This window comes from Staurois parvus, unplaced genomic scaffold (genome assembly GCF_062004578.1).
Source record: "Staurois parvus isolate SC_StPar_1 unplaced genomic scaffold, SC_StPar_1.0 ptg000697l, whole genome shotgun sequence".
Lineage (NCBI taxonomy): Eukaryota > Metazoa > Chordata > Amphibia > Anura > Ranidae > Staurois > Staurois parvus.
In genome coordinates this window covers 5831628-5849598 of record NW_028318493.1, presented here as the reverse complement: position 1 = coordinate 5849598, position 17971 = coordinate 5831628, and the positions used below count along the sequence as shown (strand labels likewise).

Genomic DNA, 17971 nt, shown 5'->3' with positions numbered 1-17971 from the left:
TTCATCATTAACCCCTTGGCGCCGGCGCCTCCCGGCCCTTTAAGGGTTTCAGAAGCTGGGAGGCAGGTGGGGTTTTAGGGTCATGTGACCGTTGTGATTCACTGTCACGGCGGTCACATGATCGGGAAAGGTCCCGATTGCAAGAGGAGATCGGGACCTTTCCGTGAGTACCGGAGAGTGCGAACTCTCAGCACATATGTTTTTCTTAATTTATTTATTTATTTCAGGTACTTATATAGCGCCGTCAATTTACGCAGCACTTTACATATATATTATACATTCACATTCAAGGGGTGTACAATCTAAGGTCCCTAACTCACATTCATACATACTAGGGCCAATTTAGACAGGAGCCAATTAACCTACCAGCATGTCTTTGGAGTGTGGGAGGAAACCGGAGTACCCGGAGGAAACCCACGCAGGCACAGGGAGAACATGCAAACTCCAGGCAGGTGGTGCCGTGGTTGGGATTCGAACCAACGACCCTAGTACTGCCAGGTGTAATTGCACGCAAATGTGCGGCCGCTCGGCGTTAAGGCCCAGACGCTGGGAGGCCACACATTTGCGTGTGGCCAGCGCCAAGAGGATAAGAAACAGCGGCATTACAAATTAGTCCGCCAGACCAGAAAATGTAAAAATAGTGCCCCGTCTGCTGCGGTCCCCCTTCCCGCATAGCAAATGGCAACAGGAAAGTTTTTAATGTTTTTCACTGCTCACACAGAATTACGAAGCACTATGTGCGGCTGTCCCTGCCCTGATCTCAGATTTCCGGGGCAATGGTGGGACATTATTCAAAATATCGGGACTATCCTGGGTAATCCATGACAGTTGGCAGCTATGCAATGGGTGGTCTGACTAGGCAGCGTTTCTTATAGAAAAAGAGCAAAGCAGCAGACTGAAAGGAAAAGCAACATGACCCAGTGATCCCAGAGCAACACTGAGCCCAGGTTCACACCGATGCGGTGCGGCACATCGCATATGATCCACATAGGAACCCGCACCACATTCCTGTGCAAATCACATGCGATTTGTGTGCGGTGCGATTGGAGCCAGTACTCATGAGAGGAGTACTGTGAGGTTTTCAGGAAGCTACGTACAGTACCGCTCCACTAGCCATGATCTGCCTGCTTTGCATAGGGAAGAGCACAGGGAGCCAGTTATGACAACACTGGGTCTACAATACGGTATGGAATGCAAATGGAAAAGTTTTATTACCAACTTGATGGGGGGGGAGAATGACCCAGGTTAGCAGATTAGAGCTCATAGAGGTATGAATAGAATGTTGTTACATTGTTTCTTGGTTCTTCCTCCAGATTCAGTTCCAGCTGCTGGAGAAGATAAATACTGGAGGGTTTTATGACCTGAAAAGACTGTTCTTGTCCCATGACCCAGAAGGCCGCGGGAGAGTCACCAGGTATTTATAGCCCTGCTAACGCATATAGTTTTATACAAGGCTCACCATCTGGCAAACCCTGACAACGCAGCACACTCAGCTGTAGGCTGTCCTGTCTGTAAGCATAACTCCACACACAAGAGAAAATCCAGCAATAAGTAGACAGAAGAGCTATCGATTTACACCGATTTTCAACCTTCTATAACCCCATAGGCCTGTTGGCAACACCAACATACAGTTGCAAGAAAAAGTATGTGAACCCCTTGGGATTACGTGGAGTTTTGCATGAATTGGGCATAAAATGTGCTCTGAACGTGCTCATCTAAGTCACAACAATAGAAGAACACAGTCTGCTGAACATAATACTACACAAACATTAAATATTGCCATGGTTTCATTGCACATAACATGTAAACATTCACAGTGCAGGGAGGAAAAAGTATGTGAACCTTTGGACTTAATAACTGGTTGACCCTCCTTTGGCAGCAATAACCTCAACCAAACGTTTCCAGTAGTTGCAGATCAGACCTGCACAACGATCTGGAGTAATTTTGGACCACTCCTCTTCACAAAACTGTTTCAGTGTAGCAATATTCTTGGGATGTGTGGTGTGAATCGCTCTCTTAAGGTCATGCCACAGCATTTCAATTGGGTTGAGGTCAGGACTCTGACTGGGCCACTCCAGAAGGCGTATTCTGTGCTGTTGCAGCCATTGTTTTGTTGAATTACTTGTATGCTTTGGGTCATTGTCCTGTTGCATCACCCATCCTCTGCGGAGCTTCAGTTGGCGGACAGATGGTCATACGTTTTCCTGCAAAATGTCTTGATAAACTCTGAAATTCATTTTCCCATCAATGACAACAATCCGTCCAGGCCCTGAGGCAGCAAAGCAGCCCCAAACCATGATGCTCCCTCCGCCATGTTTTACAGTGGGGATGAGGTTTTGATGTTGGCGTGCTGTGCCTTTTTTTCTCCACACATAGTGTTGGGTGTTCTTCCCAAACAACTCAATCTTGGTTTCATCTGTCCACAGTATATTTTGCCAGTAGTGCTGTGGAACATCCAGGTGCTCTTTTGCAAACTTCAAACATGCTGCAATATTCTTTTTGGACAGCAATGGCTTCCTCCGTGGTGTCCTCCCATGTACTCCATTCTTGTTTAATGTTTTCCTTATTGTAGATGTGTCAACAAAAATGTTAGCATGTGCCAGAGATGTCTGTAGGTCTTTAGCTGACACTCTGGGATTCTTCTTTACCTCATGGAGCATTCTGCGCTGTGCTCTTGCAGTCATTTTTACAGGACGACAACGCCTAGGGAGAGTAGCAACAGTGCTAAACTTTCTCCATTTGTAGACAGTCTGTCTTACCGTGGACACATGAACATCAAGGCTTTTGGAGATACTTTTGTAACCCTTTCCAGCTTCATGCAAGTCAACAATTCTTGATCGTAGGTCTTCTGAGAGCTCTTTTCTGCGAGGCATGGTTCACATCAGACAGTGCTTCTTGAAACCAGTAAACCCAAAACAGGTGTGTGTTTTTTTAAGGGCAGGACAGCTGTCAGCAACACATCCAATATCATCACACTGATTGGAGTCAAGGTTGGCTCACTCCTGGCTCCAATTAGCTCTGGGAGAAGTCATTAAGCTAGGGCCTCACATAATTTTTCCTCCCTGCACTGTGAATGTTTACATGTTATGTGCAGTTAAACCATGGCAACATCTAATGTTTGTGTAGTATTATGTTCAGCAGACTGTGGTCTTCTCTTGTTGTGACTTAGATGACGTTCAGAGCACATTTTATGCCCAATTCATGCAAAACGCCATGTAACCCCAAGGGGTTCACATACTTTTTCTTGCAACTGTATGTATTTAAAAATGGAATGATCTTTGGATATATTTTGCATTCTAAGTGCAGGACGCAGCCGAAACATATCGGCTGAAAATAGCCCTATCAGCATTTTGCCGATAGGAAAATTTTAGTCGATGCAGGTGCCGATACAAGGGGCTGTGTGTATTGCACATGTAGGGGGGGGGGGAGAAAGGCAGGAGAGGAGCAGTGTATACAGTGAGCTACCGCTAAATTTAAAAACCAGCATTGTTTTAAATGCAATTACTGGCTTTTTTTCCCCTTAGCTATAGCTCCAAGAAGGAGCTGTCATTCTTCCCGCCGCTAAAGGAAACAAAGGGGTGGGGTCACCAATGACATTACGTGGTGACCCCCCCCCTTTATTTCCTTTAGCGGCAGAGAGAATGACAGCTCCTTCTCTGAGCTATAGTGAAGGAAAAAAAGCCGGTAATTGCATTTAAAAACAATGCTGATTTTTAAATCTAATTACTATCTTTTTTTCCTTCACTATAGCTCAGAGAAGGAGCTGTCATTCTCTCTGCCGCTAAAGGATATAAAGGGGCGGGGTCAGCCGGTAACATTATCCAGTGACCCCGCCTCTTTATTTCCTATAGCGGCGAGGAGCAGACAGCTCCTTCTCTGAGCTATAGTGAAGGGAAAAAAAAGCCAGTGATTACATTCAAAAACTGGCAGTGACATTTAGTGGTAGCTCACTGTATACACTGCTCCTCTGCTGCCCCCTCCTTGCACACACTGCCCCCCCCCGCAAAGAGGATCTGTCACGCATATGCTATCACATAGGGGACTATTGGCCCTTATGTGATAGCAATAAAATCATAAGTAAAAAAATAAATAAAAATACACATTAAAGTTAAAAAAAAATACAACAAAAAATTGAGCCTCCCCACATACGCAGACATTTCTGTTTTCGGCCATGTGCATTTTGAATTTTTGGTATCGGTTTTGGCCCCAAGATTTTCATTTCAGTGCACCACTAGTTGTCACCTGTGCAGTAAGTCCATCCGTGACATTTCCTTACTACTAAATATTCCACGGTCATCTGTTAAAGGTATTATAACAAAGTGGAGGCAACTGGGAACAACAGCAACTCAGCCACCAAGTGGTAGGCCACGTCACATGACAGAGCGGGGTCAGCGCATGCTGAAACACACAGTGCGCAGAAGTTACCAACTGTCTGAAGAGTCAATAGCTAAAGACCTCCAAACTTTGTGTGGCCTTCAGATTAGCACAACAACAGTGTGTAGAGAGCTTCATGGAATGGGTTTCCATGGCTGAGCAGCTGCATCCAAGCCTTACATCACCAAGTGCAATGCAAAGCGTCGGAAGAAGTGGTGTAAAGCACGCCACCACTGGACCCTAGAGCAGTGGAGACATGTTCTCTGGAGTAACCAATCACACTTCTCTGTTTGGCAATCTGATGGACTTCTCTGGGTTTGGTGTTTGCCAGGAAAACGGTACTTTCCTGACTGCAGTGTGCCAAGTGTAAAGTTTGGTGGACAGAGGATTATGGTGTGGGGTTGTTTTCCAGGGGTTGGGCTTGGCCCCTTAGTTCCAGTGAAGAGAACTCTTAAGGCATCAGCATACCAAGACATTTTGGACAATTTCATGCTCCCAACTTTGTGGGAACAGTTTGGGGATGGCCCCTTCCTGTTCCAACATGCCTGCACACCAGTGCACAAAGCAAGGTCCATAAAGACATGGAGGAGCCAGTTTGGGGTGGAGGAACTTGACTGGCCTGCACAGAGTCCTGACCTCAACCCGATAGAACACCTTTGGGATGAATTAGAGTGGAGACTGTGAGCCAGGCCTTCTCGTCCAACATCAGTGCTTGACCTCACAAATGTGCTTCTTGAAGAATGGTCCAACCTTCCCATAGACACCCTCCTAAACCTTGTGGACGGCCTTCCCAGAAGAGTTGAAGCTGTTATAGCTGCAAAGGGCGGGGCCAACTCAATATTGAACCTTACGGATTAAGACTGGGGGGGCATTAAAGTTCATGTGCATGGAAAGGCAGGCGCCCCAATACTTTTGGTAGTATAGTGTATATCTGATGCTTGGTTTGCTTTAACAAAGTAAATCAGACAACACTGATCTGTACAATGGCTGTGTGTAGACTATAGATTACTGCACATTACACACATATCAGTGCTGTGAAGGTTATGACTTTGTCCCTCTCTTTAAGGGATGCTCTGCTGGTGGTCCTGACTATGTTCCTCGGCCGGTTTATTAGTAGAATGCAGTTTCAACATCTCCTAAGCAGGTGAGCATCATATTACTGCATAATGGGAGAAGACATTTTTGTTCAATTTCCTCCTGCCTGCATTATGTATATTAACATTTCCCAACTTCCTCCCTCTTAGTGGGGTATTATTAATATAGATCCCTCTTTGAGGGCCACCACCCCACACTTTTCATGCCTGGTGGCTCTCAATACCAACTGTCATGGACAGCTCAGGTCCCTAATCAGAGTGGTTGTGAATTAAAAAAATCAAAGTCTTAATATTGCTGTTTGTTCATAATAAACATAAAACATCCAAGGCTTTTTGGGGCCTTCTGCCATTTCATTGCTCCAGGGCTCTTTTCATGGTTCATCTTTCAAATATTTATGAAGACTGTGCTATTTGTGAGTCCTCCCAAATACATACAACATTTGAGCCCTGTTATCTTTCAAGCACCACTTTATGCAGTGACATACCACTTTTAGAAATCGATCCATCCAGCTGGTATGGCCACCTGCTGAATAAGTACCCTCCACAGACAGCTTAACTCTCCAAAAAGACCCGGTAGTTTACTCCAATGTGGTTTTAATTGTTAAAATGCAGTACATGGGATGTTCAGTTGTCATTTGAAGTGTGAAGAGACAGTAATATTCTAAGCCTTGTGCCCACTATGAGCTGGTAACTAATGGGGAGACATGAAGAAGAAGAGAGGGGTCTAAAAAGGAATCAACCAACTAGCCCCAACATATAGGTAAGCTGGAATGTACCATTTTCCAGACATTAAATTACAAGTTGTAGTTACACGAATTACTGCTAGATGTCAGAATCCAGCCACTAGTACTTACATAATGAAATCCAATGCAGCAGTGATGGATACACTGGATGATGGATAATAAGTGTTTCAGAACAAGCCCTGAAGAAGGGAGAGAGAGACCTTTGAACCCCTGAAACATGCTGGCTGTTTTATGTTTTCTTGATATAAAGGAACACCAATAAAATAAGTGGGACTCTTAGGCTTTGTCCACTTGGGCAAACTTAAAGAAAAAGTCCAGGATAGGAAAAAAAAATCCTGCCTTAGTACACCCCCCTACACAAAACACTAAACAGCTAATAAAATTGTAAAAATCCTTACCATTCTGGAGATAAGTCTAACTGAATTTTCATGACCCCATCTTTGTAATTTAAAAGATAACAGCATCTGCTCTGCCAAGGAGGAGGTGTAACAGAAGGGATTACATCATATCCTCTCCCCTGCAGTAAAAGGAAACTACAGTTCCCATCAACCACAGGGAATTGTAGCAGGGCAGTCTTAATACATTGAAAGCCCTGGGCACTGCGCAGGAGCGCCAAGTGTATGGGGGCCCCATGATAATCTTGCATTACATCATATTTGCCAACTGTCCTGGATTCGCTGGGACAGTCACACTTTTTACTAAGCTGTCCCAGGATGCCTCGGGCAGCATCCTGGAACCTGTAGTGTGTCGTCCTGATCCCAGTATTGTGCCATCCTGATCCCTCGTACTGAGCCCTTCTGCCTTCCTTCTTTGTACTGTGCCCTTCAAATTGATTAGTCATTTGATATTGGCATGTTTTCTTAGGCTCCATGCACACTAGCTTTTTTTTATAAGCTCAAAAAATGCTGAGAAAAACCCTGGTAGTCGCGTTCAGGAGTGTCTAAGAGAGTTAGCATTTTATTAGCATTTTTACAGTAGATGTAGAGGAGAAAAAAAAGCTGTTAGGAGCGTAAATAAAACACAAGTATGCATGGAGCCTAAGCATCCGTGCACACAGCATTTTTTTTACTCAAAAAACGCTGGTAATAGTGTTTTTAGTAGCGTTTGGGAGCATTAGCATTTTTAGGGCTCATGTACACTGCAGCTGATAAACTCACGTTCAGGAGCTGTTTTAACGTTTTTTTCAGCATCCCCTGAACTCACCCTAATGTTTTCCTATGTGTCCATGTACACATCTTCGTTTACAGGCATTTGAATTTACAGTCTTTTTTTTGAACACAGAAAACTTGCATTCAGCAGTCGATTCTATCAGCATTTCAAACACAAAACGCGGCTAAACATGGCAAATCGCGCTTATAAGCGTTTGCGTCTGAAATTAGTTTTTAACTCTTCCACTTCCCGATGCTGTCCAGAGCCTTTTTTCATCATGAAAAATGCATGCAAAGCATTTTCAAGGTACTCAGGTGGACAAAACACTGAACACAGGATGTTCCTACCAAACTTGTCACACATTGTAATGACCAATTCACACCTCAGACCTCTCCCACCCTTGGAAACAAAAGATATGTTAATGACCATTCACACCTCAAATTCCTCATGAAGACCCCCTGCCAGGTGACCTTAATGACTCCCTCCACCAGACACCTTCCCACCCTTGGAAACAAAAGAAATGTTAATGAGCAACTCACACCTAAGCTAATCTCAACACATACTGCTGTCTCTGCTTCTACTCTCTGTATTTCTCTGAAACAGTCTGAAATAGTTAATAATTTACCACTTTTCAGTGCATTCTGGGCATTTGGGAGGTTTTCCTGTGCTTATCTTTAAAAAACGATTCTAAACGTAAATGTGCATAAACGCGGTATGCAAATGCGGCTAAACGGGCGTTTTTTAACCTACGTTTTCCAGCAGTCAGTTTCCATCATTTAGAAGTGTCCCGCGTACATGGGGCCAGGGGCGGACTGACAACTCATGGGGCCCCCGGGCAATAGGGGATCATGGGGCCCCTGTGTCCTTGCTCAAATTCAAAAAAGCCTATGAAAAAGGTACCAGGGGCATCTTATGGGGCCCCCTACTTATCCCGAGCCCTCGGGCAGTGCCTACGTTTCCAAATGGTCAGTCTGCCCCTGCATGGGGCCTTATTTTTATAGTACATGTAGAGAAAAGTTTTTAACAAAGCTAGAAAAAAAGCTGTTAGGATTGTGTTAGTAGTGTTTAGCAGCATTTAGGAGTGTTTAGCATTTTTTTCTGCTGGAAAAATGATACAAAAAACTCTGCAAACATTTTTTTTTTCTGCTCCTCGATGCTGAAGCTAAAAAAATGCTAATAGCCTAAAGTAGTGTGCATGGATACATAGGAGAACACTATTTAGTTTCTTGGAGCAGAAAACAAATGGTGATAACAGATTCTAAGAGCTTAAAAAATGCTAGTGTGCATGGAGCCTTATTGTTTAAAATCAATTTTATTGAAAGTACTAAGAAATATATGTTTAGTTCTATTAGCTAATTATATTTTAATTCTTAAGAGTCGGTGTTTAAATTGGGGCAGGCTAATAGGGGCCCCAGTACATTACTATGCCCAAGGGCCCATGATGCTATTAAGACGGCCCTGAATTGTAGTGAATGTGGACGGGCACACTAGGGCTGTACATGTTGAATATATCTGAGAGTCTCAGTCCGCCCACCATCGGAAGTGGGGCTAAATTACATCACTGCTTCCTGGAGAAAGAACTACAGAGGGGATGTGCAAAGACCAGTGGCTGGGGGAATAGGAGGCATAGCAGCCACCGGTCTTACAAACAGGAAACCAAAGAGAATTAACGGTTTGATCTGAAAATGAATAGGCTGCTTCAGAGCAACTACTGAGTGAAGCAGAAGATGAATGACAGTCAGTGAAGGTAGGAAATCAGTAACATAGACATGTAAAGAAGTTTTTGCCCAGAATTTTGCTTTAAGCGTACAGCAATATGAGTGCTGTGTTTTGCCTGCATGGGATGCACAGGTGTTCCACGCATCCACGTACAGGCAGTCCCAGTCATGGCCATTGGGATGCAGCCGCTGTAGGATTGCATTAGCAGATGCCTGGAAGTGCCATTTTGAATTATTATACAGTATTTATATAGCGCCAAAAGGTTTGCTCAGCGCTGTACATTATAGTGGGGGACAGTACATGGGACAGTACAGTAACAAAACAATACACGAGGGGTCGCCTGCTCTTTCGAGTATACAATCTAGGAGGGAGGGGATAGAGGTACAGGGGGAAGTGGCTGTGGGGGATGGAGTGGTAGGAAGAGTAGAGGAGTTCGGCTGTTAGGTGAGTGTGGGGTAGGCTTCCCTGAAGAGATGGGTTTTCAGGGTGCGCCTGAAGGTGAGGATGGTAGGTGACAGTCTGATGGATTGGGGTAGAGAGTTCCAGAGGATGGGGGAAGTCCTGGAGAAGTCCTGCAGTTGGGCGTGGGAGGAGGAGACCAGGGAGCTAGAAAGTAGGAGGTCTTGTGAGGAGCGAAGAGTACGGGTTGGGTGGTATTTGGGTATCAGGTCAGTGAGGTAGTTTGGGGCAGTGTTATGAATGGCTTTGTATGTCAATGTTAGTAATTTGAATTTAATGCGTTGGGCAATCGGAAGCCAGTGGAGGGAATGACAGAGGGGGGTGGCAGAAGAGGAGCGGTTGGTAAGGTGGATGAGTCTGGCCGCTGAATTCAGGATGGACTGAAGCGGGGATAGCCTGAGATGAGGTAGGCCGGTGAGAAGGGAGTTACAGTAGTCCAGGCGTGAGATAATAAGGGAGTGTACGAGTTGTTTAGTAGTGTCTGGGGTGAGGAACGGACGTATCTTGGAGATGTTGTGGAGGTGGAGCCTGCATGAAGTTGCCTGAAGGGAAATGTATGTCTTTTAGGTCTGTCATTTTGTTTTCCCCCACTCCATTCTATATTTTGTACTAACATGTTGATTCATTGTTTTGTATTATACCCAGAATGAGTTAATGAAAATATGCTGTGTCAGTTATGTGTTACAGAACTGAACTCACAATATTCTTCTTCTATTTCTTCTAGCTTAGCCTTGGTAGAGGAGATAGTATCCAATTATTTCTTTATACTAACAGCACCTGTTTCTGTTATGATATAATTAAAAGTCAAATACTTCTGTCCCATATGAAAATAATTGTTGGATACTTGTAACTAGAGATGAGCGAAGAAATGAAAAATTCGATTCGGCTGATTCGGCGAATTCCAGTGTGAAATTCGATTCGATGCGAATTTCTCCGCTACGAAGATGACTTATTTAAAGGGTTTCTAGGCTTCAGAGAGCCTTTAAATTAGTGCAGAACACTGTACCTTTAATTTAAATGCCCTTGGAGATGAGGAAGGAGAAGGAGAAGGAGAAGGATGAGAAGAAGGAGAAGGAGAAGGATGAGAAGAAGGAGAAGGAGAAGGGTGAGAAGAAGGAGAAGGATGAGAAGAAGGAGAAGGATGAGAAGAAGGAGAAGGAGAAGGATGAGAAGAAGGAGAAGGAGAAGGATGAGAAGAAGGAGAAGGATGAGAAGAAGGAGAAGGATGAGAAGGAGAAGGATGAGAAGGAGAAGGATGAGAAGAAGAAGGCTGAGAATAAGGAGAAGGATGAGAAGAAGGAGAAGGAGAAGGATGAGAAGAAGGAGAAGGATGAGAAGAAGGAGAAGGAGAAGGATGAGAAGAAAGAGAAGGATGAGAAGGAGAAGGATGAGAAGAAGAAGGATGAGAAGAAGAAGGATGAGAAGAAGGAAAAGGATGAGAAGAAGAAGGATGAGAAGAAGGAGAAGGATGAGAAGAAGGAGAATGATGAGAGAAGGAGAAGGATGATAAGAAGGACAAGGAAGAGAAGAAGGAGAAGGAGAAGGATGAGAAGAAGGAGAAGGATGAGAAGAAGGAGAAGGATGAGAAGAAGGAGAAGGATGAGAAGAAGGAGAAGGATGAGAAGAAGGAGAAGGAGAAGGATGAGAAGAAGGAGAAGGATGAGAAGAAGAAGGATGAGAAGAAGGATGAGAAGAAGGAGGAGAAGGATGAGAAGAAGAAGGATGAGAAGAAGGAGAAGGATGAGAAGAAGGAGAAGGAAGAGAAGAAGGAGAAGGAGAAGGATGAGAAGGAGAAGGATGAGAAGAAGGAGAAGGATGAGAAGAAGGAGAAGGAGAAGGATGAGAAGAAGGAGAAGGATGAGAAGAAGAAGGATGAGAAGAAGGATGAGAAGGATGAGAAGAAGGAGAAGGATGAGAAGAAGGAGAATGATGAGAAGAAGGAGAAGAAGGAGAAGGATGAGAAGAAGGAGAAGGATGAGAAGAAGGAGAAGGATGAGAAGAAGGAGAAGGATGAGAAGAAGGAGAAGGAGAAGGATGAGAAGAAAAAGGATGAGGAGAAGGAGAAGGATGAGAAGAAGGAGAAGGAGAAGGATGAGAAGAAGGAGAAGGATGAGAAGAAGGAGAAGGATGAGAAGAAGGAGAAGGAGAAGGATGAGAAGAAGGAGAAGGATGAGAAGAAGGAGAAGGAGAAGGATGAGAAGAAGGAGAAGGATGAGAAGAAGGAGAAGGATGAGAAGGAGAAGGATGAGAAGGAGAAGGATGAGAAGAAGAAGGCTGAGAATAAGGAGAAGGATGAGAAGAAGGAGAAGGATGAGAAGAAGGAGAAGGATGAGAAGAAGGAGAAGGATGAGAAGAAAGAGAAGGATGAGAAGGAGAAGGATGAGAAGAAGAAGGATGAGAAGAAGAAGGATGAGAAGAAGGAAAAGGATGAGAAGAAGAAGGATGAGAAGAAGAAGAAGGATGAGAAGAAGGAGAATGATGAGAAGAAGGAGAAGGATGATAAGAAGGAGAAGGAAGAGAAGAAGGAGAAGGAGAAGGATGAGAAGAAGGAGAAGGATGAGAAGAAGGAGAAGGATGAGAAGAAGGAGAAGGATGAGAAGAAGGAGAAGGATGAGAAGAAGGAGAAGGAGAAGGATGAGAAGAAAAAGGATGAGGAGAAGGAGAAGGATGAGAAGAAGGAGAAGGAGAAGGATGAGAAGATGGAGAAGGATGAGAAGAAGGAGAAGGATGAGAAGAAGGAGAAGGAGAAGGATGAGAAGAAGGAGAAGGAGAAGGATGAGAAGAAGGAGAAGGAGAAGGATGAGAAGAAGGAGAAGGATGAGAAGAAGGAGAAGGATGAGAAGGAGAAGGATGAGAAGGAGAAGGATGAGAAGAAGAAGGCTGAGAATAAGGAGAAGGATGAGAAGAAGGAGAAGGAGAAGGATGAGAAGCAGGAGAAGGATGAGAAGAAGGAGAAGGAGAAGGATGAGAAGAAAGAGAAGGATGAGAAGGAGAAGGATGAGAAGAAGAAGGATGAGAAGAAGAAGGATGAGAAGAAGGAAAAGGATGAGAAGAAGAAGGATGAGAAGAAGGAGAAGGATGAGAAGAAGGAGAATGATGAGAAGAAGGAGAAGGATGATAAGAAGGAGAAGGAAGAGAAGAAGGAGAAGGAGAAGGATGAGAAGAAGGAGAAGGATGAGAAGAAGGAGAAGGATGAGAAGAAGGAGAAGGATGAGAAGAAGGAGAAGGATGAGAAGAAGGAGAAGGAGAAGGATGAGAAGAAGGAGAAGGATGAGAAGAAGAAGGATGAGAAGAAGGATGAGAAGAAGGAGGAGAAGGATGAGAAGAAGAAGGATGAGAAGAAGGAGAAGGATGAGAAGAAGGAGAAGGAAGAGAAGAAGGAGAAGGAGAAGGATGAGAAGGAGAAGGATGAGAAGAAGGAGAAGGATGAGAAGAAGGAGAAGGATGAGAAGAAGGAGAAGGAGAAGGATGAGAAGAAGGAGAAGGATGAGAAGAAGAAGGATGAGAAGAAGGATGAGAAGGATGAGAAGAAGGAGAAGGATGAGAAGAAGGAGAATGATGAGAAGAAGGAGAAGAAGGAGAAGGATGAGAAGAAGGAGAAGGATGAGAAGAAGGAGAAGGATGAGAAGAAGGAGAAGGATGAGAAGAAGGAGAAGGAGAAGGATGAGAAGAAAAAGGATGAGGAGAAGGAGAAGGATGAGAAGAAGGAGAAGGATGAGAAGGAGAAGGAGAAGGAGAAGAAGGAGAAGGAGAAGGATGAGAAGAAGGAGAAGGATGAGAAGAAGGAGAAGGATGAGAAGGAGAAGGAGAAGGATGAGAAGGAGAAGGATGAGAAGAAGGAGAAGGAGAAGGATGAGAAGAAGGAGAAGGAGAAGGATGAGAAGAAGGAGAAGGATGAGAAGAAGGATGAGCAGAAGGAGAAGGATGAGAAGAAGGAGAAGGATGAGAAGAAGGAGAAGGATGAGAAGAAGGATGAGAAGAAGGATGAGAAGAAGGAGAAGGATGAGAAGAAGGACAGTTCTGTGACCAGTTTCTGTCTATTTCTGACAGTTCTGGGACATTCACTCCATACAGCGGTTTCAACCGCTGTATGGAGGGAATGTCATAGAACTGTCAGAAATAGACTATTAATGACAGTTCTGGGACTGTCCTTCCATGCAGCGGTTGAAACATTGTATGTATTTGTTTCCATAAATGGATCCATTTATGGAAACAAATACATACAATGTTTCAACCGCTGCATGGAAGGACAGTCCCAGAACTGTCATTAATAGTCTATTTCTGACAGTTCCATGACATTCCCTCCATACAGCGGTTAAAACAGCTGTATGCAGTGAATGTCCCAGAACTGTCATAAATAGTCTATTTCTGATAGATCTGGGACATTCACTCCATACAGCTGTTTTAACCGCTGTATGGAGGGAATGTCATGGAACTGTCAGAAATAGACTATTAATGACAGTTCTGGGACTGTCCTTCCATGCAGCGGTTGAAACATTGTATGTATTTGTTTCCATAAATGGATCCATTTATGGAAACAAATACATACAATGTTTCAACCGCTGCATGGAAGGACAGTCCCAGAACTGTCATTAATAGTCTATTTCTGACAGTTCCATGACATTCCCTCCATACAGCGGTTAAAACAGCTGTATGCAGTGAATGTCCCAGAACTGTCATAAATAGTCTATTTCTGATAGATCTGGGACATTCACTCCATACAGCTGTTTTAACCGCTGTATGGAGGGAATGTCATGGAACTGTCAGAAATAGACTATTAATGACAGTTCTGGGACTGTCCTTCCATGCAGCGGTTGAAACATTGTATGTATTTGTTTCCATAAATGGATCCATTTATGGAAACAAATACATACAATGTTTCAACCGCTGCATTGAAGGACAGTCCCAGAACTGTCATTAATAGTCTATTTCTGACAGTTCCATGACATTCCCTCCATACAGCGGTTAAAACAGCTGTATGCAGTGAATGTCCCAGAACTGTCATAAATAGTCTATTTCTGATAGATCTGGGACATTCACTCCATACAGCTGTTTTAACCGCTGTATGGAGGGAATGTCATGGAACTGTCAGAAATAGACTATTAATGACAGTTCTGGGACTGTCCTTCCATGCAGCGGTTGAAACATTGTATGTATTTGTTTCCATAAATGGATCCATTTATGGAAACAAATACATACAATGTTTCAACCCGCTGCATTGAAGGACAGTCCCAGAACTGTCATTAATAGTCTATTTCTGACAGTTCCATGACATTCCCTCCATACAGCGGTTAAAACAGCTGTATGCAGTGAATTGTCCCAGAACTGTCATAAATAGTCTATTTCTGATAGATCTGGGACATTCACTCCATACAGCTGTTTTAACCGCTGTATGGAGGGAATGTCATGGAACTGTCAGAAATAGACTATTAATGACAGTTCTGGGACTGTCCTTCCATGCAGCGGTTGAAACATTGTATGTATTTGTTTCCATAAATGGATCCATTTATGGAAACAAATACATACAATGTTTCAACCGCTGCATTGAAGGACAGTCCCAGAACTGTCATTAATAGTCTATTTCTGACAGTTCCATGACATTCCCTCCATACAGCGGTTAAAACAGCTGTATGCAGTGAATGTCCCAGAACTGTCATAAATAGTCTATTTCTGATAGATCTGGGACATTCACTCCATACAGCTGTTTTAACCGCTGTATGGAGGGAATGTCATGGAACTGTCAGAAATAGACTATTAATGACAGTTCTGGGACTGTCCTTCCATGCAGCGGTTGAAACATTGTATGTATTTGTTTCCATAAATGGATCCATTTATGGAAACAAATACATACAATGTTTCAACCGCTGCATTGAAGGACAGTCCCAGAACTGTCATTAATAGTCTATTTCTGACAGTTCCATGACATTCCCTCCATACAGCGGTTAAAACAGCTGTATGCAGTGAATGTCCCAGAACTGTCATAAATAGTCTATTTCTGACAGTTCTGGGACATTCACTCCATACAGCGGTTTCCGGCAAAAAGTGTATGTGCAGAGTTCCTCTATTCTGCAGATACACTTAGAGGAGCTCTGCAGATACACTTAGAGGAGCTCTGCACATACACTTTTTTCCGGTTTGGAATTATTCTTATTTTCATCCTACTTCTTCTTCTTCTTCTTCATCCTCATCCTCATCCTCTTCTTCTTCTGAGGATGAGGATGAAGAAGAAGAAGAAGAAGAAGAAGAAGTAGGATGAAAATAAGATTAATTCCAAGCCGGCAAAAAGTGTATGTGCAGAGCTCCTCTAAGTGTATCTGCAGAGCTCCTCTAAGTGTATCTGCAGAATAGAGGAACTCTGCACATACACTTTTTGCCGGCTTGGAATTATTCTTCTTTTCATCCTACTTCTTCTTCTTCTTCTTCTTCATCCTCATCCTCAGAAGAAGAGGATGAGGATGAGGATGAGGATGAGGAAGAAGAAGAAGAATGAAAAGAAGAATAATTTCCAAGCCGGCAAAAAGTGTATGTGCAGAGTTCCTCTATTTCTGACAGTTCTCTCACAGCTTCTTCACATGTACAGCGGTTGAAATATCTGTATCCTAAATGGAAACTAATAGATACAAATTGTATCTATTAGTTTCCATTTAGGATACAGATGTTTCAACCGCTGTACATGTGAAGAAGCTGTGAGAGAACTGTCAGAAATAGAGGAACTCTGCACATACACTTTTTGCCGGCTTGGAATTATTCTTCTTTTCATCCTACTTCTTCTTCTTCTTCTTCTTCTTCTTCTTCTTCTTCATCCTCATCCTCATCCTCTTCTTCTGAGGATGAAGAAGAAGAAGAAGTAGGATGAAAAGAAGAATAATTCCAAGCCGGCAAAAAGTGTATGTGCAGAGTTCCTCTATTTCTGACAGTTCTCTCACAACTTCTTCACATGTACAGTGGTTGAAACATCTGTATCCTAAATGTAAACTAATAGATACAATGTTTCAACCGCTAAACATGTGTTTCCTTCTGTCAGAGAACTGTCAGAAATAGCGGAGCTCACTGCAGGGACACTTTTGCCGGCTGATCGGGAAATGTTCGATTCGCGCACCCGAAGTAGGCAAAATTTCGGTTTCGACACGAATCGAATATTTCCTGAAATTCGACTCGAATTCCGGTTCGCCTAGTTCGATTCGCTCATCTCTACTTGTAACTGATTTCAAGGCCTGAGAAAGTCATGTTCATAGCCTTGACAAGTATCTAGCGAGATTCTGTTGTATGTAGTAGATAAGTGTTTTAAAACAATTTAGAAACTTTTATTCCTGGGAAAGTGAAACTCCGCTTCTCATCACTTTTCAGAATTGACGTCAATGTTGTCTTTTTGTATTCAGCCAATCAATTACTGACAACTCAGCTTTTTGATACCCTGTACCCCCCACCTTTCTTTTTTCTGTTATATTAATTTTCTTCCCACTAATAAACTTGAGAGATTGATTTCAACTATCACTGTGTGTATGTCTGTTGTCTTTTCTGAGATGAAGTCAATCTTCCCGATGCGTCGTACCTTCAACAGCCTGATAAAGACTGATAGCCAGGGGCTATCGACAACCTTTCATTGCCAGCAATTGGACATGAGGTTGAAAGAATAGGTTTGAGTCCAGGGTGACACCTAGGACTTTGGCTTGCAGGGTGGGATTGATGGTGGCTTTGAATTAATGGAACCACGGCACGTCTTCTAAAGGGCAGCGCATTTCTGTGTGTGTTGGGAAGACGTGATTTTGCGCACATTCCCGACACACATAAGTGAATGTTGCTTTAAGTATGTCCGTGTGAAGAGGACCTTAGTTCTTTGGTCTGGCAGTGTCATTTTTTTATACAAGCTTTAGGACTGTTAGGTACCTGGATCACAGGACTGGACGAGCAGAATGACTAAGACTTTAGGTAGCAGATCATATACATTATACAGTAGAGTAGGTATTTCACCTGTATATATTTAGCTCAGACAATGGAATTAAAAGGTATGTTCAGCCTAAAGCTACACTTTGCAAAATTTTTTGCACAATGTTTTTTCACAGGTTACGTCTGGATGAAAAACCCATCATCACGTTTGATCATTTCTATGATCACTTCAAACTGGAAGAAAATAAAAACCCTCCAGACTGGCTGGACCCTATGAAAAGGAAATATAAAGCAGCTGTAAAGACCGCCCACGAGGTTCACCTGGAGCTCAAGGACATGGCTAATCACAGGTGAGGAGGAGGATCTCACCTACACGTGTACCAGATGTGACTTCTTTTTCAGTTCATTCACTCCCAGGCATGGTCCACTGTGGTCATTATCAGCCATCCCTGGAGCGCATGTAGATGGAAATGAAATATTATTCACCTAGGGGTTAGATCTATTTTAAAGTGGTTGTGAACCTCAGACACAAAATATGAACAATGC

The 17971-nt window shown here is 43.3% G+C and overlaps 1 protein-coding gene across 3 annotated transcripts in view; it reads left to right on the top strand.

Annotated features, from left to right (window-relative positions):
* The window catches only part of LOC149446100 (EF-hand calcium-binding domain-containing protein 6-like), an 86779-nt gene that overhangs the window by 24286 nt on the left and 44522 nt on the right, over positions 1–17971 (top strand). For 2 of the 3 annotated variants that reach the window (XM_089653089.1, XM_089653088.1), the window contains exons 3-5: positions 1314–1414; positions 5441–5518; positions 17602–17775. In XM_089653089.1, the coding sequence (XP_089509215.1) occupies positions 1314–1414; positions 5441–5518; positions 17602–17775 (353 nt within the window). The remainder of the gene's footprint in view (positions 1–1313; positions 1415–5440; positions 5519–17601; positions 17776–17971) is intronic. The other variant, XM_089653090.1, reaches the window with a different exon arrangement.